Raw genomic sequence first — 15,193 nt, forward strand, 5'->3', positions numbered from 1 at the left:
TGCACTTGTAACGCTCTCATGTTGGTGCTCAATGTGCATTTATACCGTTCCATCAACACTCAGTTGCATTGAATTCGCAGCAGTGTCTTCCTGCATAACTCCTCCCTCTGCAAGGGGCTTTCAGATTTACGTAATAAATCAATAAAATACACACTGTCTTATTTTGATTGATTTACCGATGAATTGTTCAGACAACAGTCACCCAGTGAGTGCACAGTATTGAGGTGTGGTACACGTGGGGGCCTGTACCTGCACTCAAAGCACCTCACAAGAGAATCAACACTTAGTGGATGATTGACAGGAGTCGGTGTATCCGTGCAGTACAAGTCTAGTGGATTATTATCAAGAAGCATTGTGGCAAGACAGAGAGAAGCTGGAGCCTTAAATCACTGGTATAACTCTTTAAAGTGGGTTCATGGGAAATATTGTCAGTGTGTGATTTGGCTCTATGCAATATCTTGATTAAGTCTAAAGGGACTCACTTTGAACCTGTTTTACGTGTGCTATAACAGGAAACAGTTCTAAACGTTTTTTTTCAATCCCGTTGCGGACCAAAACAGTGCTGATCAGTTCATTTATATTTCATTGACACATCAATGAGAGCTTTTCATCGAGGCTCGCATTTCTCTCTTCTCGCTTCACTGCTCACGAACAAAATTACCTTTGGAGCCAAAAAATGAAATGAAATAAAAAGATGCATCAAGGCATAATCGAACAAAGGGTTATGAAGGTTCAAACCTACATTCGTAAATGAAAGTGGTGGATAGTGAGAATCCAGTGAAGCAGGCCAGAAAGTTTTTTTCTTGCTCCAACATTCCAATGGCACGTCTGCTCAAGTCAGGACCTGACGTCCCACGACCGAGAGCGCCTGAGGTCTGCTCAGTGTGCGTTCCTCTTCTCGGTTGTATCTTCAGCCTTTTGTCTGGTTCATCTCATTTGCTGTTGACTCCCATGCAGATGATGGGCTTCTCCTGCGACGTGACGACGCTGCGTGTTTCTAGATGGGTTTCCATCCTCGGGCTCATTGCTGGTGAGGTTTTTCTTTGTGCAGAAAGAAACCTTATCTATATATCTGTATCTTTAATATCTTTTCCTGTTTGAAGGATGTACAGCTTAAGCAGAGTCGTTGTGTAAAGGTTGTACGCTGTATTGTGTTTTAAGTACTTTGAGAGAAAAGTGAGACCTCGAGGTGTTTCAGTGTAAATCCTGATTCTTCAACCTTCTCTTGTTTGTGGGAAACCCCCTTTCCTGAATTTAACATGTGATATGTTGCTGAGGCTTGGATCAATAATACCATCACGCAGGTACAGTAGATATGTTGCTACAGCGACTTCACCATAACTAAGCCAAGCACGGTTCTTCCTGATAATAGTCCAACATGTGACCCGCTCTATTGTCTCTAGCTCTAGTTTCTTCCTGATCCCAGTCTTTTGCTAAGCTAAGCTAACTAGAGTGACATTGTGTTGGTAGTGATACATATACTAGTTTAATAACCATAACTTCAACCCTTTTTTTAAACGGTTTGGCTTGTTATAAACGTCAGATATGTATTTATAACACTGCATACTTATGAATAATGTTCGGTTTAATATCATTTTCGTATCAAAACACATGGTTATAATTACTCAGTCGTTTTTTGGGTTCGGAACAGATGAAACAAAGTGAGTTTTAGAGCTGCTGGTAGGTGGATTGATTAGCTGATGCTTTTATCCAAATCCGTACATTGCATTTTTAACCCACAGCTTTTACATTTGCTGGGGGAGCAGTTTGTAGTGCCCCCGGGGGGGGGGTTGAGTGTCTTGCTCCAACCAACCCTGCGGTTTCCCGCCGCACCTCACTCTCCTCCATGCGTCCCCGTCGCTCCTGATCCCAGGCTTTGTGCTAAGCTAAGCTACCTAGAGTGAGGTTACTCTTCTTTAAGGTTGCCACCCGTCCGCTAAAATACGGATTAGTCCCGTATTTGAGAATAAAATAGCGCGTCGCGGTTTGAATAAATACGGGACAGGGTTTGTCCCCTATTTTCCGAGTTGTTTTCAATGCAGCATCCCATGCAAATAATCCCCCCTCCCCCCCCTCACGTTGGGTGGCAACTCCATCCATCCATCCATTGTCAAACCGCTTATCCTGCATACAGGGTCACTGGGGGGGTTGAATCCATCCCAGCCAACTGCGGGCAATATGGGTGGCAACTTTACTCTTGTTATCTGGCTTTTGTCCCTAAAGTGATCATGTATATTGCCCAAAATGTCTCACTATTCTTAACCCAACCTCTAAATGAAAGGTATCAAAGGGACAAAAGGTCAGATCAGAATACGTTTTCCCACGACTAACATTAGTTTAACCCTGAACACAATATTGACCATTGAATAACAAACGATAACTATGTAGATAACACAATGTTAGCGGTAAATCCTCAGATTCTGTTTTCAGATTCTCTGTTTCTCTGATAACTCAGTGAGCCGCGGCCTGGAGCTGAAGACAATCCCCCACGTGGTGGCTACATGTGGAGAGAATCTGACGCTCCCGTGTGAAGTCAGCGCCTCAGACCAGTTGAATATCATCTCATTTTCCTGGCTGGCAAAGAACGAAAGTATGTGTCCTCACGAACACGGCCGACCCGATTCCGGGGCCGCGTGTGAAAGCGCCACTCAAGACCACAAACTCACGCTGACCCTCTATGACGTGATGCCGGTCCACCAGGGCAAATACTTCTGCAAAGTACGCGCCAACCACGGAGCAAAGTCCTCCACCACCATGGTCACGGTACAAGGTGAGCTGCAGCTCTTTCTTTCTCCCACGGGTGTCTTTTTGCCGCGTTCTTCCCTTCGTCTCAGTCCTTGTTCTTTACAGACTGCATGGGGACCCCCGGCTCCTCGATGAATGAGTCCCATGCCCAGTGCTGGTTCAGTGGAGTTTATCCCATTGGCTCCATCAGCTGGTCCCAGGGAGGCCTTCCGCTCACACAGCCAGCAAGCACACGGGAGGAGATGGACCCGCGTGGACGGTACACTGTCTCGAGCACGATAGAGGCAAGGAAAGGGGAGTCGAATGAGCCGTATAAGTGCTCGCTGTGGATCCCCTCGGCCGGGAAGGAGCTCTCTAGTCAGGAGCTGCCTTGGGTCGGGAAGCAGAGGTCCTCGGGAAGCGCGGTGCATCTGGCGTGGGCCTGCGCGGCGGTGGCAATGATGAAAAGTGTAATATGACGAACAGGGATGTGAGGCTGCACTTGTTGCTGAGATCTGCCATTTAGTGGGCATTTATTCCAAAGGGAAACCTTAAGCAACACGTGTTACTCAACTCATAACAGTGCTCGATTACAGCACATTATGATTTGTTATCAAGAAATATTTTTTTTAAATGTCGATACACAGTGTTGCAGAATGTCGCAGTAATCGTGAAACATTTTGAAAATGCTTTGAATATTGTCGTGATCATATTGTTCATTATTAGTACTTAGAGTCAAAGTAACTCTAAGCTGGTGTTCATATTGTTCCAAGCTCTTCAGTGTCGTGTGAAGTGTTAACAATTTAAGGGTAGACAGGGTGCGCTTGCAACCACAAGGTTGACGGTTCGGGCCCCGGCTGCCCCATGTTGTAGTGTCCCTGAGCAAGACACCTAACCCCTAACTGCTCCCTGGGCAAAAAAGTGTAAAAAGCCATGGGTATTAAACCTTCAGTTCCTCCAGGTGGCCAGAAGGAGGCAGTCCTCCCGTGCAGAACGGTCACTTTACTGCCTCTACGCACCTTATCCATTGTAAACGCTTCAAATGACTTTGGTCCGTTTTCTGAAAAATACAAACACTGTCGTAGATCATTACCCCCTTTTTTAAAATATGCTTTGTAGTTATGCTGCATACAAGTATTAAATGTGATGAATTTTATCCGTGAAAACGGAGACACATCGTTCATGTTTGTATGTTGTGTTCCTAAAAGTTAGGTTCCTCTTCCAGCTACATGTTGTGTGTCTGGAAAGAGTTGCACATCTGTTTACCGTACAGATATTTAGACCTTCAGGCCATCAGTCACGAAGAACGCAGTTTGTTTGTTGAACTATTTTGTGTTTGTAGCAAAGTTGCTGTTGTTGTAAGATGCTTTTGTATTTCAGTATTGAGTGTGTTGACATTTGCTTTGTGATGCAACATTTACATGACACCCAGGTTTTGGGTCAAACATTTATTGTACCAGTACCCATTTCTTTGTTTGTGAAACTGAAATAAACTCAAAAGACCAAATAGAGTCTCTCGCATTAGTGACAAAATGAAGGTAAGTTTTGCCAATCGGCATGTGAGAGAACAAGCGAGGACATGTGCAGGTCTTTTATTACACAATCACTTTCTCTCCCGTGTGTTTGCGTCACAGTAGAAACATGAACAGGAACAAAGCCACCAAGACAAACCTGAGATTAACCTCCAAGAGCAAATGCTCCTCCAAGCTGCTCGTGCTGCGCGCAGCCAAACACACAAGACCTCCTTCCCCCGGAGGCTTTGAGTAGGAGAACCGGGCTACCGGAGCGAGCGGCCCTGTGGAGGGACAGATGCACACGGCAGGTTAGCTAATAAGGACGGAACACAGAGGAGACACTCAATGATTCTCTCCAGTAGAGCAGCAACACCATTGGGATTGACTGCAGATCAACGGTGATTCAGCCGGGACACTGAAAAAAAACCCAAGTCTATGCTCGTTGAGGTTTATTACCAGCAGTATCAAAGCCGACCCAAATAACACTGTAGACTGTCAAAGAAAATCCAGATGTTTGAACTCCTTCAGCCTTCGGGACTACAAAGACAACGGTGTTGAGCTGATGAAACACTGTTGCCTTGGTGAACTTCAGCTGCTGAAGCCTTTCGTTGCCTTTATCTCTGCGTGCAGGTTTGGCAGGTACTGATGGTCGCACAGCCTTGAAAGTAGGAAGTGAACTATTATTACTAAATGCGAAGCAACTGGTTATTTTACTTATGCACCGCCTGTTTCCTCATAACCTGTCACTCAAACGTGACGTTCTCTGCTGTGATGCATAACAAGTGCAGCCCTCCTGACGAGAAAGGCCTTCATGGGACAAAGCTCGCGTGATTCCATCCGTTAAATACGAACAGGAAACCGAGTGCAGCTGAACAATTAAAAATGTGAGAAACACAAGTTGCACTCCCACGGCACGAATACCTGGGCAGCTTCCGTCTACGTGACGTGAATCCAGACGAGAGAGAAAGGTCTTCTGTCTGCAGAAATGTACGTGGAACTTGACAAACGGAACAACCTGAATCCTGTGTGCCATTCGCGCAGCAGACTGCATCCGCTAGTTACAAGAGGAGAAAGGAAGACATGAGGAACGTCTGCATATGTGCAACATGTCGTTCCCCTTTGTCCTCCCGCAGCCTTTGTTCTGTCGAACACAACAATGTCCAACTTTTCTCTTTTTCTAAACCCTGTTGCGCTTGTTAATGAACCCATTCAACAAAAAGTAGGAAAAAAAGAAATTCTCTTTTCATTTCATCTTCCAGCTGAAAGGCACCCGTATCATTATAGACAGATTATCTACCACACTGACACACGTTTATGTGGGAAGAACAAATCAGCAAAGGTGCCACACGAGCACAATCAAAACCATCCAGCATCACAAATTGAGCACTTATACAACCTGCCAATTTATTTATGTAAGCGGTTGTCGAGGCTCTGATCATCTGCATTTCTCCATCCGTGGATCTAAACGCACACTGCGTCCACAACGCTCACTGTACGCACTCACACGGTGTGCAGCGCGGGGGAAGATGTGGAAACCAGGAAGGAATCGTCTAGTAGTAAAACAGTTCCATTAACGTTTCCATCAAATTCAAAACATGTTTTATTTTAACTTTATTTGCAATATTTGCGCCTCAAGTTGATCCAGCCTGAGATGTGGTCTTTCACATCTTGACGTTGATGTATTTGTGCCGTTCTGGGTGTGAGGGGATTGTCAGTGGAAAGGTGAGTATATGCGGTTTGGAGCCCACATGTTTGGTACAGACCCGAGGAACCGAGGCTCCGTCGCCATGGGAACAGCTAATGATGAACCAAATAAACAAATCTACCTCTATGAAAATGAATGCAATCTTTTTTCATTTTAGCTTTTACTAATATTCAGCGGTGCAGGACACAGATAAGAATAAACACAGCAATCGAATGCTAGTCAAGTGCAACATTTAATTTCCCTTGGACTCTCATTAGTATTTTGAAAAGCCATAAATAAGTTTGTCTGTTACAAACATCGATATTTTATAACAATTATGCCTAAAGATACAACAGTTGATATCTTCTAATTGCAGTTGGCTGTTTTCCAATAATAATCATTAATCCTGATGACAAACAAAAGAAGGGAAAAGAATCTTATTATGTCTGATTAGGTTGCAGTATATTGGCTTGTTGTTTTGGTGTTGTTTATTTATCAACTATAACCACTACTTTTTATATTTCATCAAATGCATTGTTTTTATCATATTTCCTTTCATTGACATTTACTTTTTTACACCATGTTATAATGTGTGTGTGTGTGTGTGTGTGTGTGTGTGTGTGTGTGTGTGTGTGTGTGTGTGTGTGTGTGTGTGTGTGTGTGTGTGTCTGCGCTCTACACCTGATTGAGCCAAAGGTCAGGAGCTCCACAGAGGATCCAGGCTGAAGGTCACAGCTCAAACTAAAAAATAGATCACGTCATTGATTGTGTAAATTACACGAGCAATTTCTACTTGTGAATTATCATCATGAAAGTTTTTTTGTTGATGTCCCGTTTAATCTGGCGAGCTCAACGTCTGCTGCCAGCAGATGGAACCAGATGAGTCCCACAGCGTCACCGCGTCTTCTCAAACTCTTTCTTTGCGGTCAGATGTTCAAGATATTTAAAATGTACATTTTTTAATGTTTATTGAATTCCCATTTTGGCAGTAGCTACTTTTCTGGCTTGTTCTAGCTAAATAAATACAATTAGAATTCGGTTTACAAGCCTGTGTGTTTATTCAAAGCAGCAGCTATTCAGTATTATTACTTGATGGTGAAACATAATCATTGTTTTTTTTGTTCCGAAACATTGTAGAATAAAATGATAGGACAGAAATACCGTCTTCATCTCAGTCCAGGGGATTCGTATGTAACCTTGTTTGGTGCCCGGAGGTATAAAGTGGTTGAAGAAGGAGTAAACCTTGAAAAAGGCACAAACCAAAGTACTTAGATTAGATAATGTGTCTGGCTTGCACAGAGATGGAAAACAAAGAGACGTCTATGAAGTAATTCTCCCCGTGGGACTTAATACTCAATTTCCCCGAACGTAGCATGTTTGCATAAGTTGTCAATGATCTAATAACTTCACAGAACCGCCATCGTCTGTCTCCGTCACCAGCTCCCAGCACGATTTTTATGAAAATAAAACATCCATTTCAGGAAAGAACTGCACTGAAAAGGCAACGGGAGTCAAAGGTGGACTGAAGAAAATGGCAGACGAGTGTTACACGTCGTGTGCATGTGTGTTTTCAGAAATGTGAATTATTTCTGGCATCCACAGGCCACCGCGCAAACCGCTGCTGTCTCTTTAGGTCGGTCAAATTGATCCAGCTTATGCTTGTTTATCTATTCCTACATGGTTACCACCGGCCCCGGGGGCCCCGGACAGCTTGTTGTGCACCGGGAGGGGTGGAAATGTCAATGTGAGGAAAAACCCGCTGCTGTGACACTGTACAATAATGTCATGCAGGTGTATAAGAAACCAGGCTTCCATTTCATCGCAGGATTCTGTCTGGATGATTTTAAACACATGTAACTGCATATATGCGCCATTGAACCTACACAGGGGGCTTTCGGTGTGTCTTCTTGGAGCCGTTTAGGATCTTCTCATATCCATGTAGCTGATGGCTGAATCGGAGGAAAATGTCCGCTAAGAGACACATTTTTTTTTTTACAAACAAACAATTTTATTTCCCGTGGGATCATATTCAACACACGATTGCGTAAAACCAAGCGCCTACACCAACACGAGGGAGCAAAAACGAATGAGTAAGAGGAATGAGCAAAGCGTGCGTGACTGAGGTTTGACACCACCTTTAAAAACAATCCATGAACGTCAGCGGTTGCACAATGTGATTGAGCTCACTTCCTGTGACGGAATTTGAACGCAGATTAAAAAATAATTACGGTGGTACTCTAATTTATGTATATTAACATGTAGATTAGAAATGTAAATAAAGTAGAAACCTTCTGTGAACATCTGTGAGAAAACGAATGGAACCAGAGGACTGAATGTCGTTACTGTTTGACAAACCGAATACTCTTTACTTCTCTCTCTCTCTCTCTCTCTCTTTATCTCTACTCTCTCGCTCTCTCTTTATCTCTCTCAGGAGCAGGTTATCCTCCCCGCAGCTAGTTTTATGCTAATGCTACGCTCATTTGCATATGGCGCTCATGCTGTTTTAACTGGTAACGGAGATGGAACTCAAAAGAAGGGACATTTTTTCTTCCGTTACACGCGAGACTAAAATGTTACCAGCGTCTGAACCTCTGAACACGATTAAATTCCAATTTGGTGTCCGGAGAAAAAGTGTTGATTCTATTGAACGGTATCATAACAATTAGGCGTGACACCATTGTTGTTGGGCTGGTGGCGCTAATCGAAAAGCACAGAGTGGGGGGAAACCACTTGGTATGCCGTGCAGCCGCCTTGGTTCTCACCCGCTGGCGCTTTAGGTTTGGTTCGAGGATTTAAAAAATGATTTTTCACCAAGGTCAGTTCGCTGAACCCTCCACACCAACCGCCAATAATTACTTAGCAACCACAACTTGGCCCAGAGCGCTTTGGATTTTGCCACATGTTCATGCGCACGTGGGTGCGTCAAGTCCTGTGCTCAGCATACAGTTTGGGTGGGGATGTTTGTTTTGATCGCCTTTGCAAAAACAACGGGACGAGGACCAGATTTGAAAAAATGGGTCTTCGTCTGCTCTGCTGCAAGACGTTTGCGTCCAGGTTTTAGCTCAAAGGTGGTGACAGTGGGCCTGAAATGAAAAGCCTGCTTTATTAAATTATTATTTATTATAATAATAATTCTATAATTCATTTAATATAATAATAATACTTTTTTTAAATAATTTTTTTTTTTTTATGTTACTGCAAATTTAGAGAGTAAAATCTGCCACCATCATCAATGTGAGAGAAACGGGGTGTTGACCAGGTGTAGCAACAGTAACTAAGGGGGACGAGGTTTGGGTGTCCATTACTCACCCATCATTCTGAAACGTGAAGAGGAGTTAATTCGGACGTTTACCTTGTTTTTGTCACATCATAATCTGTTGACGTCAAGCTTTATTGGAGAGATAAAATAAATAAACGTGTTACATGACTGGCGTGGGTGTGCCCTAAAGGTTAATATCTTCATTTAGAATTAACTACAAGCACACACACACACACACACACACACACACACACACACACACATGCGCGCATGCACAGGCAGAACCTTTTAAACGAAAACAACTAATGCCTCCCCAATGGAAAGAACAGCTTCTGCTGCAGCGAGGTGACCACACTGCTGGCTGCATGTTGTTGCTTCAGCCCCCACCACCACCTCTTATCCAGGACATGGTGTCCCGGAGCCAAATGGCCAAATATCAGGGGACGTGTCGGCCAATTTAAGAGGGAGGAGGCGCTTGGAACGCGCGCACTCATTAGAGTGGCGTGCATGCGCGCGCTCTCAAAGTCACAAAGCCCCTGCATGAAAAGAACGGATCAGGAGAAATTAGTGGGCCGGTGTCAGGGAGCTTTCGTGGTCCGTGCACAAAAAGAAGGGTCTGTGCTTCACGGGATGAGCTCCGGATCGTGTAAATAGTCATTTGTGCTCCAGTGAATGGGAATAATAGCCCACTTAGGAAATCCACCTCACATTTCATCCGTCGGCAAACAAGCCGCGTGGTTCAGACTTGTTGTGTTCAAAAATGAAGAAACGCCGGACGGACAGAGGTCCTCGCTGATCGAAAGGTTAAAATCAAATGTATTTAATAAAGGAGATGGTGTTGTGGTAAAAAGAACATCTCCGCTGAGGAGCCGCTGGTCTCAGCGACCAACAGGCCCCAGGTCAGTCCTTTGACCATCCCTAGTGCCCGTCTGTCGCCTCCACCAGTGAACTCTAGAACAATGGTTCCTACAGGTATTTATACCAATGCTTAAAGGTGTGAAAGTCAGTGTCCACACCTCTGGGAGTGGTCTTCTGGTGAGTTCAATGTACTGTAACTCGGATTTCGAATGACCCTCAGTCAATATCAGTTGTTGTTCAAGTATTACATGCATGCATTCCAGTTGATTACATTACATCAAATACAATCATAACTACATTGGTATTATTCTATTACAGTTGCAGAATTACAGTAGTTTTACAATATTGTCATTACTTTATGGATTACACAGTTTCAGAATCATGGCTGTATTCTGGTGTGCACTATATGCATTTTCATTCATTTTATGAACTGGGTCGTATATTTGTTTCTAATATCCTACAGACTTCACCCCGGAGTGCGGTGCTTGAATTGGGCACTTGGCTCGGCCGCAAAGAGTAAATGACTTGGCAGCTTGGTGCAGCGTTTGGCGGGTCAGCGTCCGTATAACAGCTGCGTTTATTTACGTCGGCATGCTCGTGTTAACAGTTGGTACAAGCCCCTTTTTGCAAAAATGACAAAACTACAAGTGCCACATATTGACAGGATGGCCTGTCGCCCGAGTCACAACGCAACATGGATGCGTGATCGACAACTCGTTCCAACACACCCTGCTGAATACACACAACCCACACGGAGACACACATTGCTGACGAGCCCTTCTGTTGCTTTTTAGATCCTCGCAAACTAATATTTGCTGATCAAACACTGCTGAGGTAAAGGTTATCTTACGCACAATAAGGGGAAGCCTTTATTCTACAAAGATTATTCTTTAATTGGTGGGCAGCGCACAAACCGAGTCGGTTGCCCTCCACTGTGCCGAAATAATAATAAAAAAAAGCCTTGTACTCTGAGAACAATTTGTTCCAGCCTTTACCAGCCAACCATCATTAGAAAACTAGCACCTCGGAGCCAGTGAGGGGGGGGGGGGGGGGGGGGGGTGACCGGCAGCCCAGCTCGTGTCAGCGAAAATGAATGAAATAAAACATAACGAGTGAATATTGTCTGATGGAAGATAATTGAAATCAATCTCTCCCTGCAGAAATTTGGGACACCGTTGTGACAGTTTTAGATTGAGATTTTCATTTAATTGAAACAAATCAGTATTTTAGCAGACGATTAAATGATCGTGAAAGTGGTCGCCTGCAAGAGTCCACCGAAACTCATCATCCGGATGTGGTTTCTCATTATTTTGGTTTTTATAAACCTGCTACTTTCGTGTTTTGATTGAGTCCCGCAGCTCTTTTTTTTGCAGAGCTGTTTTCTGAGAAGAAAAAAATGGCACCAAATGGCAGCGGCGTGTTCTCCCATTGTTCTCTTAACCCCAAGTGACCAGTAAAACCAGTTGGAGCTGCTTTAAAAGACAAGGTTCCACTTGCACGTCCTGCACTTCCTTCCTTCACAGTGCACATTCACACAGTGGCACTGCACTGTGGCCTACGAGCCGCCATGCAGACCCCGTCCCTCTGTGTGTGACGAGAGACGGAGACACGTGGCTCAAGGGCCTTGAGCCTCGGTTCACGGACCAGCTCCGTCGAGAGGAGGAAGCAGAGGTCAGGGACACGTGACGTCCCGGATGCTGCTGCTGGCTGGCAGCTCGCGAAAAGGCGGCCGGGTGCGACGTCAGCAAAATGGGCTGGAATTGGGATTTATTTTCAAACAGAAACAACGTGTGCAGCATAGTTAGCGTCCTCCTGAGCGAACGGTTGGGTTCTAATGGGTGACTGCAGGTGGGGTCTTAGCAACAGTTGACAAACCGAGAGCGTGCGAGAGGAGACGATGTGCGTGTTATCAGTTTACTTTTCAACTAAGTGTGTCTGAAACGAATGGAAAGCATGAAGCTTTCCACACATTTGACAGCTCGGTGATGGAGAAAATGGTTTGAATTCATCTCGTCCTTCAGAGGCTCAGAACACCCGGACATGTGAGCAGTGCGTGGATTGACAATGAGGAACCTCCCTACGGGGGACGTGAAGCGAAATGGTTCAATATCTTAAGACAAGCTTAATTGTTCCGCCCAATTTGTTGTTTTTTACTTTCTTTTTTTCCTAAATTTGGGGCTTAAATGTGCCTGTGGTTATAAACTCTACCGTCCAGATTCCTCTTCACTTGACACAACCGTCTCCCCAAAAACTTTTAGCTTCTCTGCAGCTTTCCATCAAACCACCAGATCTTCAGATGGAGTCCGTTGATGTCTCTGCACATTCAACCAACTACTACAACGGTGATGTATTATGGAGATGAATGATTGATGGACGATTGGCTGTATTGATTATCCACCACCTCTCACTGGAGCAGAAGACTGTCTTTCACACACAGGTCTTTTTAGTAAAATCACTTCTCTCATCCATTTTTTTTACTCTTCTTGACTGGCACGAGCGTCTGTGATTGGCCGCTGCAACCTCAGGGAGAGCGAGACACTGCGCTCACCTGATTGGCTGACAGCAGAAAAGGGGGCAGGTGATGTGTAGAGATAAATAAAGAGCGGAGGCGTGCAGGGACGCTCACATGCATGTACAACCACCATCCAACTGAACCCCTGCTGACATCCAAACACTTCTCTGCTTCCACGGGCTGTTTTTGGAGAGAAACAAAAAATCATCATGTCCTTTGAGGTGAAGGAGAAGACCGAGGTGCGTCTCGTCTTTCTGGGGGCGGCTGGAGTTGGGAAGACGGCCCTGATCCAGCGCTTTCTCCAAGACACCTTTGAACCCAAGCACCGGCGCACGGTGGAGGAGCTGCACAGGAAGGAGTACGAGGTGGGGGGCGTCAAAGTCACCATCAACATCATGGACACCAGCGGCAGCTACTCCTTCCCCGCCATGCGCAAACTCTCCATCCAGAGCAGCGACGCCTTCGCCCTGGTCTACGCCGTGGACGACCCCGCATCCCTGGACGCGGTCAAGAGTCTGCGCGACGAGATCCTGGAGGTCAAAGAGGACAAGTACACGCCCATTGTTGTGATAGGCAACAAGGTGGACCGCCACGACGAGCGCCGGGTGTCCAGCGAGGACGCGCTGTCCACGGTGGCGCTGGAGTGGAACCACAGCTTCCTGGAGTCCTCCGCCAAGGACAACGTGAACGTGCGGGAGGCCTTCAGGGAGCTGCTCCAGCAGGCGAACCTGCCCAGCCGGTTCAGCCCGGCGCTGTGCCGGAGACGGGAGACCATCCCCAAGGAGAGCCCCAAAAGACCCCCTCTGAACAAGAACAACAGCTGCCTCATCGCGTAATGACGCGCGGCCGCTCGGAGGGCAGAGACAGAAAGGAGGGGGGGCGCACATACCAAGAGGCTGCTGAGAGACTCTGAGGAGAAACACGTCGGTCTGTCAAACTAATGCTACGGTGTTGCCATGACAACCAGATGCCCACAGAGAGGAGAGTTGAACCGTTCCAATGATGCAAATCATGAGACGATGCTCCAATAAACCGCGTCAGAGAGGAAGCAGCTGCATCATTTTCACTGAAATGTGTTTCGGGTTAGAAATGCGCAGCAGCTGTGAAGTGATGCGTGTTGGTGACAAAGTGTGTGTGTGTGTGTGTGTGTGTGTGTGTGTGTGTGTGTGTGTGTGTGTGTGTGTGTGTGTGTGTGTGTGTGGTTTGCTTTACGAGGTGAACAACAGAGAGACATCGTTCATCTTCTGAAAGCAGCGCTGCAAACATTGTGTTGTGAATTATTGTGTGTCACTTGGGGTTTATTGTACTGACATTTTTAAATACATACCTGCAGGTGGTGTCTTTTGGTCTTTGTGTGTCCGACTGATAAATCATTTTGTCCTAGCGGGAGAATTAAAATGTCATTTTCACAATAAAAGCACCAGAGACCAAGGAGATATTGGATCATCTTCTGGAGTGCTTATTTGAAATAAAAAAAATTAAAACCTTTGGTAATAACTTCAGTCACATTGATGCTCATCTTAGCCACTGTGAATGTTAATGTGGGCGGTTCTGAGCCGACCAAAAGGAAACGTGTGTGTTTTTATGTTGTGATTAAAATAAATGATCGGGGTATGTTTTAGAGTAAGTTATCGCAGCCCGAATAAAGAACAAAACAAGTCAGTTTGGAGCAGTAAGACATTTTTTATTGTTGTGTGCCGACAATTGTATAATAATTCATTCTGTGTTGGCAAATGGATCAACTTGTCCATTAAATGGCGTATTTGATGAAAGTGACACGGTGTTGTTATCTTGAGCGCTGGTCTGACCAGAAATGTAAGTTTTAAAAGTGCTGAGTCACTTTGCCAACATGTCTGTGATTGGTGTTCATTGTGATCAATGATCCCTTAATAAATGGGTAATCCTGGTGAAATAAAAGTAAATTATGGATTCATTGTATCGGTCTAACACGTCAATTCCCTGATCTGTGTTTTAATGAACGTTCGCAATACATCGAGACAAGGAAGCAGATATTTTGAAACAATATTTTTTAAAAAGACAAAAAGAGAACTGAGGAATCGATTCGTACTTCCTCAGTGTCTGAATCTAGTGACAAGAAAACGAGATACGCTGCTCAAACAGTCCCATGAATCATGTTTTGTCTTACGGTGTTTATGTTACACACAATTCAAATAACTGAGTTTATGAAAGTAAGAAATTCTCCACCTGCCAATAGACACAAAGGATCAGTTCATTTAGTGCATCACGCTTCCGTGTCCTCTAAAGAGCACTTCATGAGCCCAAAAGGCCAAACTGGCACAGAGAGGGCGACAAAAAAGGGTGCGCTTCCTCTTTCCAAAGCAGTTCAGCTACAAGGTGCATTGTCTCCACAGAGGGGGACGAGGAAGTCCGCTGCCCTCGTCCGATCCCTGGTTCCTCTTTGCGTCCCGTTTAAACTCGAAGCAGCACGAGAACACTTGGTTTGGGCACACGGACGGACGCAGATCGTCTCCTCACAGGCTTCAGGAGACAAATCGCTCCTCTATATTGGGGGGGGGATCGGTTACGTTCAGGGACCGCCCGAAGGCGGATTTGGTCTCTGCTCCTAGACTTGGTCAAAGCTCCTCAGTGTTGTTTAGGAACCTGGGGAGCTTAGAACAAGT

The 15,193-nt window shown here is 45.2% G+C and overlaps 1 protein-coding gene and 1 pseudogene across 2 annotated transcripts; both read left to right on the forward strand.

Annotated features, from left to right (window-relative positions):
* The first annotated feature begins 851 nt into the window (after window positions 1–851).
* On the forward strand, window positions 852–4,231 carry LOC120827905 (uncharacterized). Its single transcript, XM_040191072.2, has 3 exons — window positions 852–1,030; window positions 2,456–2,770; window positions 2,851–4,231. The coding sequence occupies exons 1-3, from the start codon at window positions 952–954 to the stop codon at window positions 3,201–3,203; spliced, it is 747 nt and encodes a 248-aa protein (XP_040047006.2). The 5' UTR covers window positions 852–951; the 3' UTR covers window positions 3,204–4,231.
* A 6,111-nt stretch (window positions 4,232–10,342) lies between these two features.
* On the forward strand, window positions 10,343–14,468 carry LOC120827384 (ras-related protein Rap-1b pseudogene; annotated as a pseudogene). Its single transcript, XR_013451341.1, has one exon. The product of XR_013451341.1 is annotated as a ras-related protein Rap-1b pseudogene (transcript).
* Window positions 14,469–15,193: the final 725 nt, after the last annotated feature.

The sequence above is a fragment of the Gasterosteus aculeatus genome, chromosome 11, assembly GCF_964276395.1.
Source record: "Gasterosteus aculeatus chromosome 11, fGasAcu3.hap1.1, whole genome shotgun sequence".
Lineage (NCBI taxonomy): Eukaryota > Metazoa > Chordata > Actinopteri > Perciformes > Gasterosteidae > Gasterosteus > Gasterosteus aculeatus.

Bases quoted from the DNA above. Each gene is read 5' to 3' on its own strand.
- LOC120827905 (XM_040191072.2), top strand. From the start codon at position 952: ATGCAGATGATGGGCTTCTCCTGCGACGTGACGACGCTGCGTGTTTCT. The intron at 1,031-2,455 runs GTGAGGTTTTTC...CTGATAACTCAG, and splicing joins CATCCTCGGGCTCATTGCTG to TGAGCCGCGGCCTGGAGCTG. The intron at 2,771-2,850 runs GTGAGCTGCAGC...TGTTCTTTACAG, and splicing joins CACCATGGTCACGGTACAAG to ACTGCATGGGGACCCCCGGC.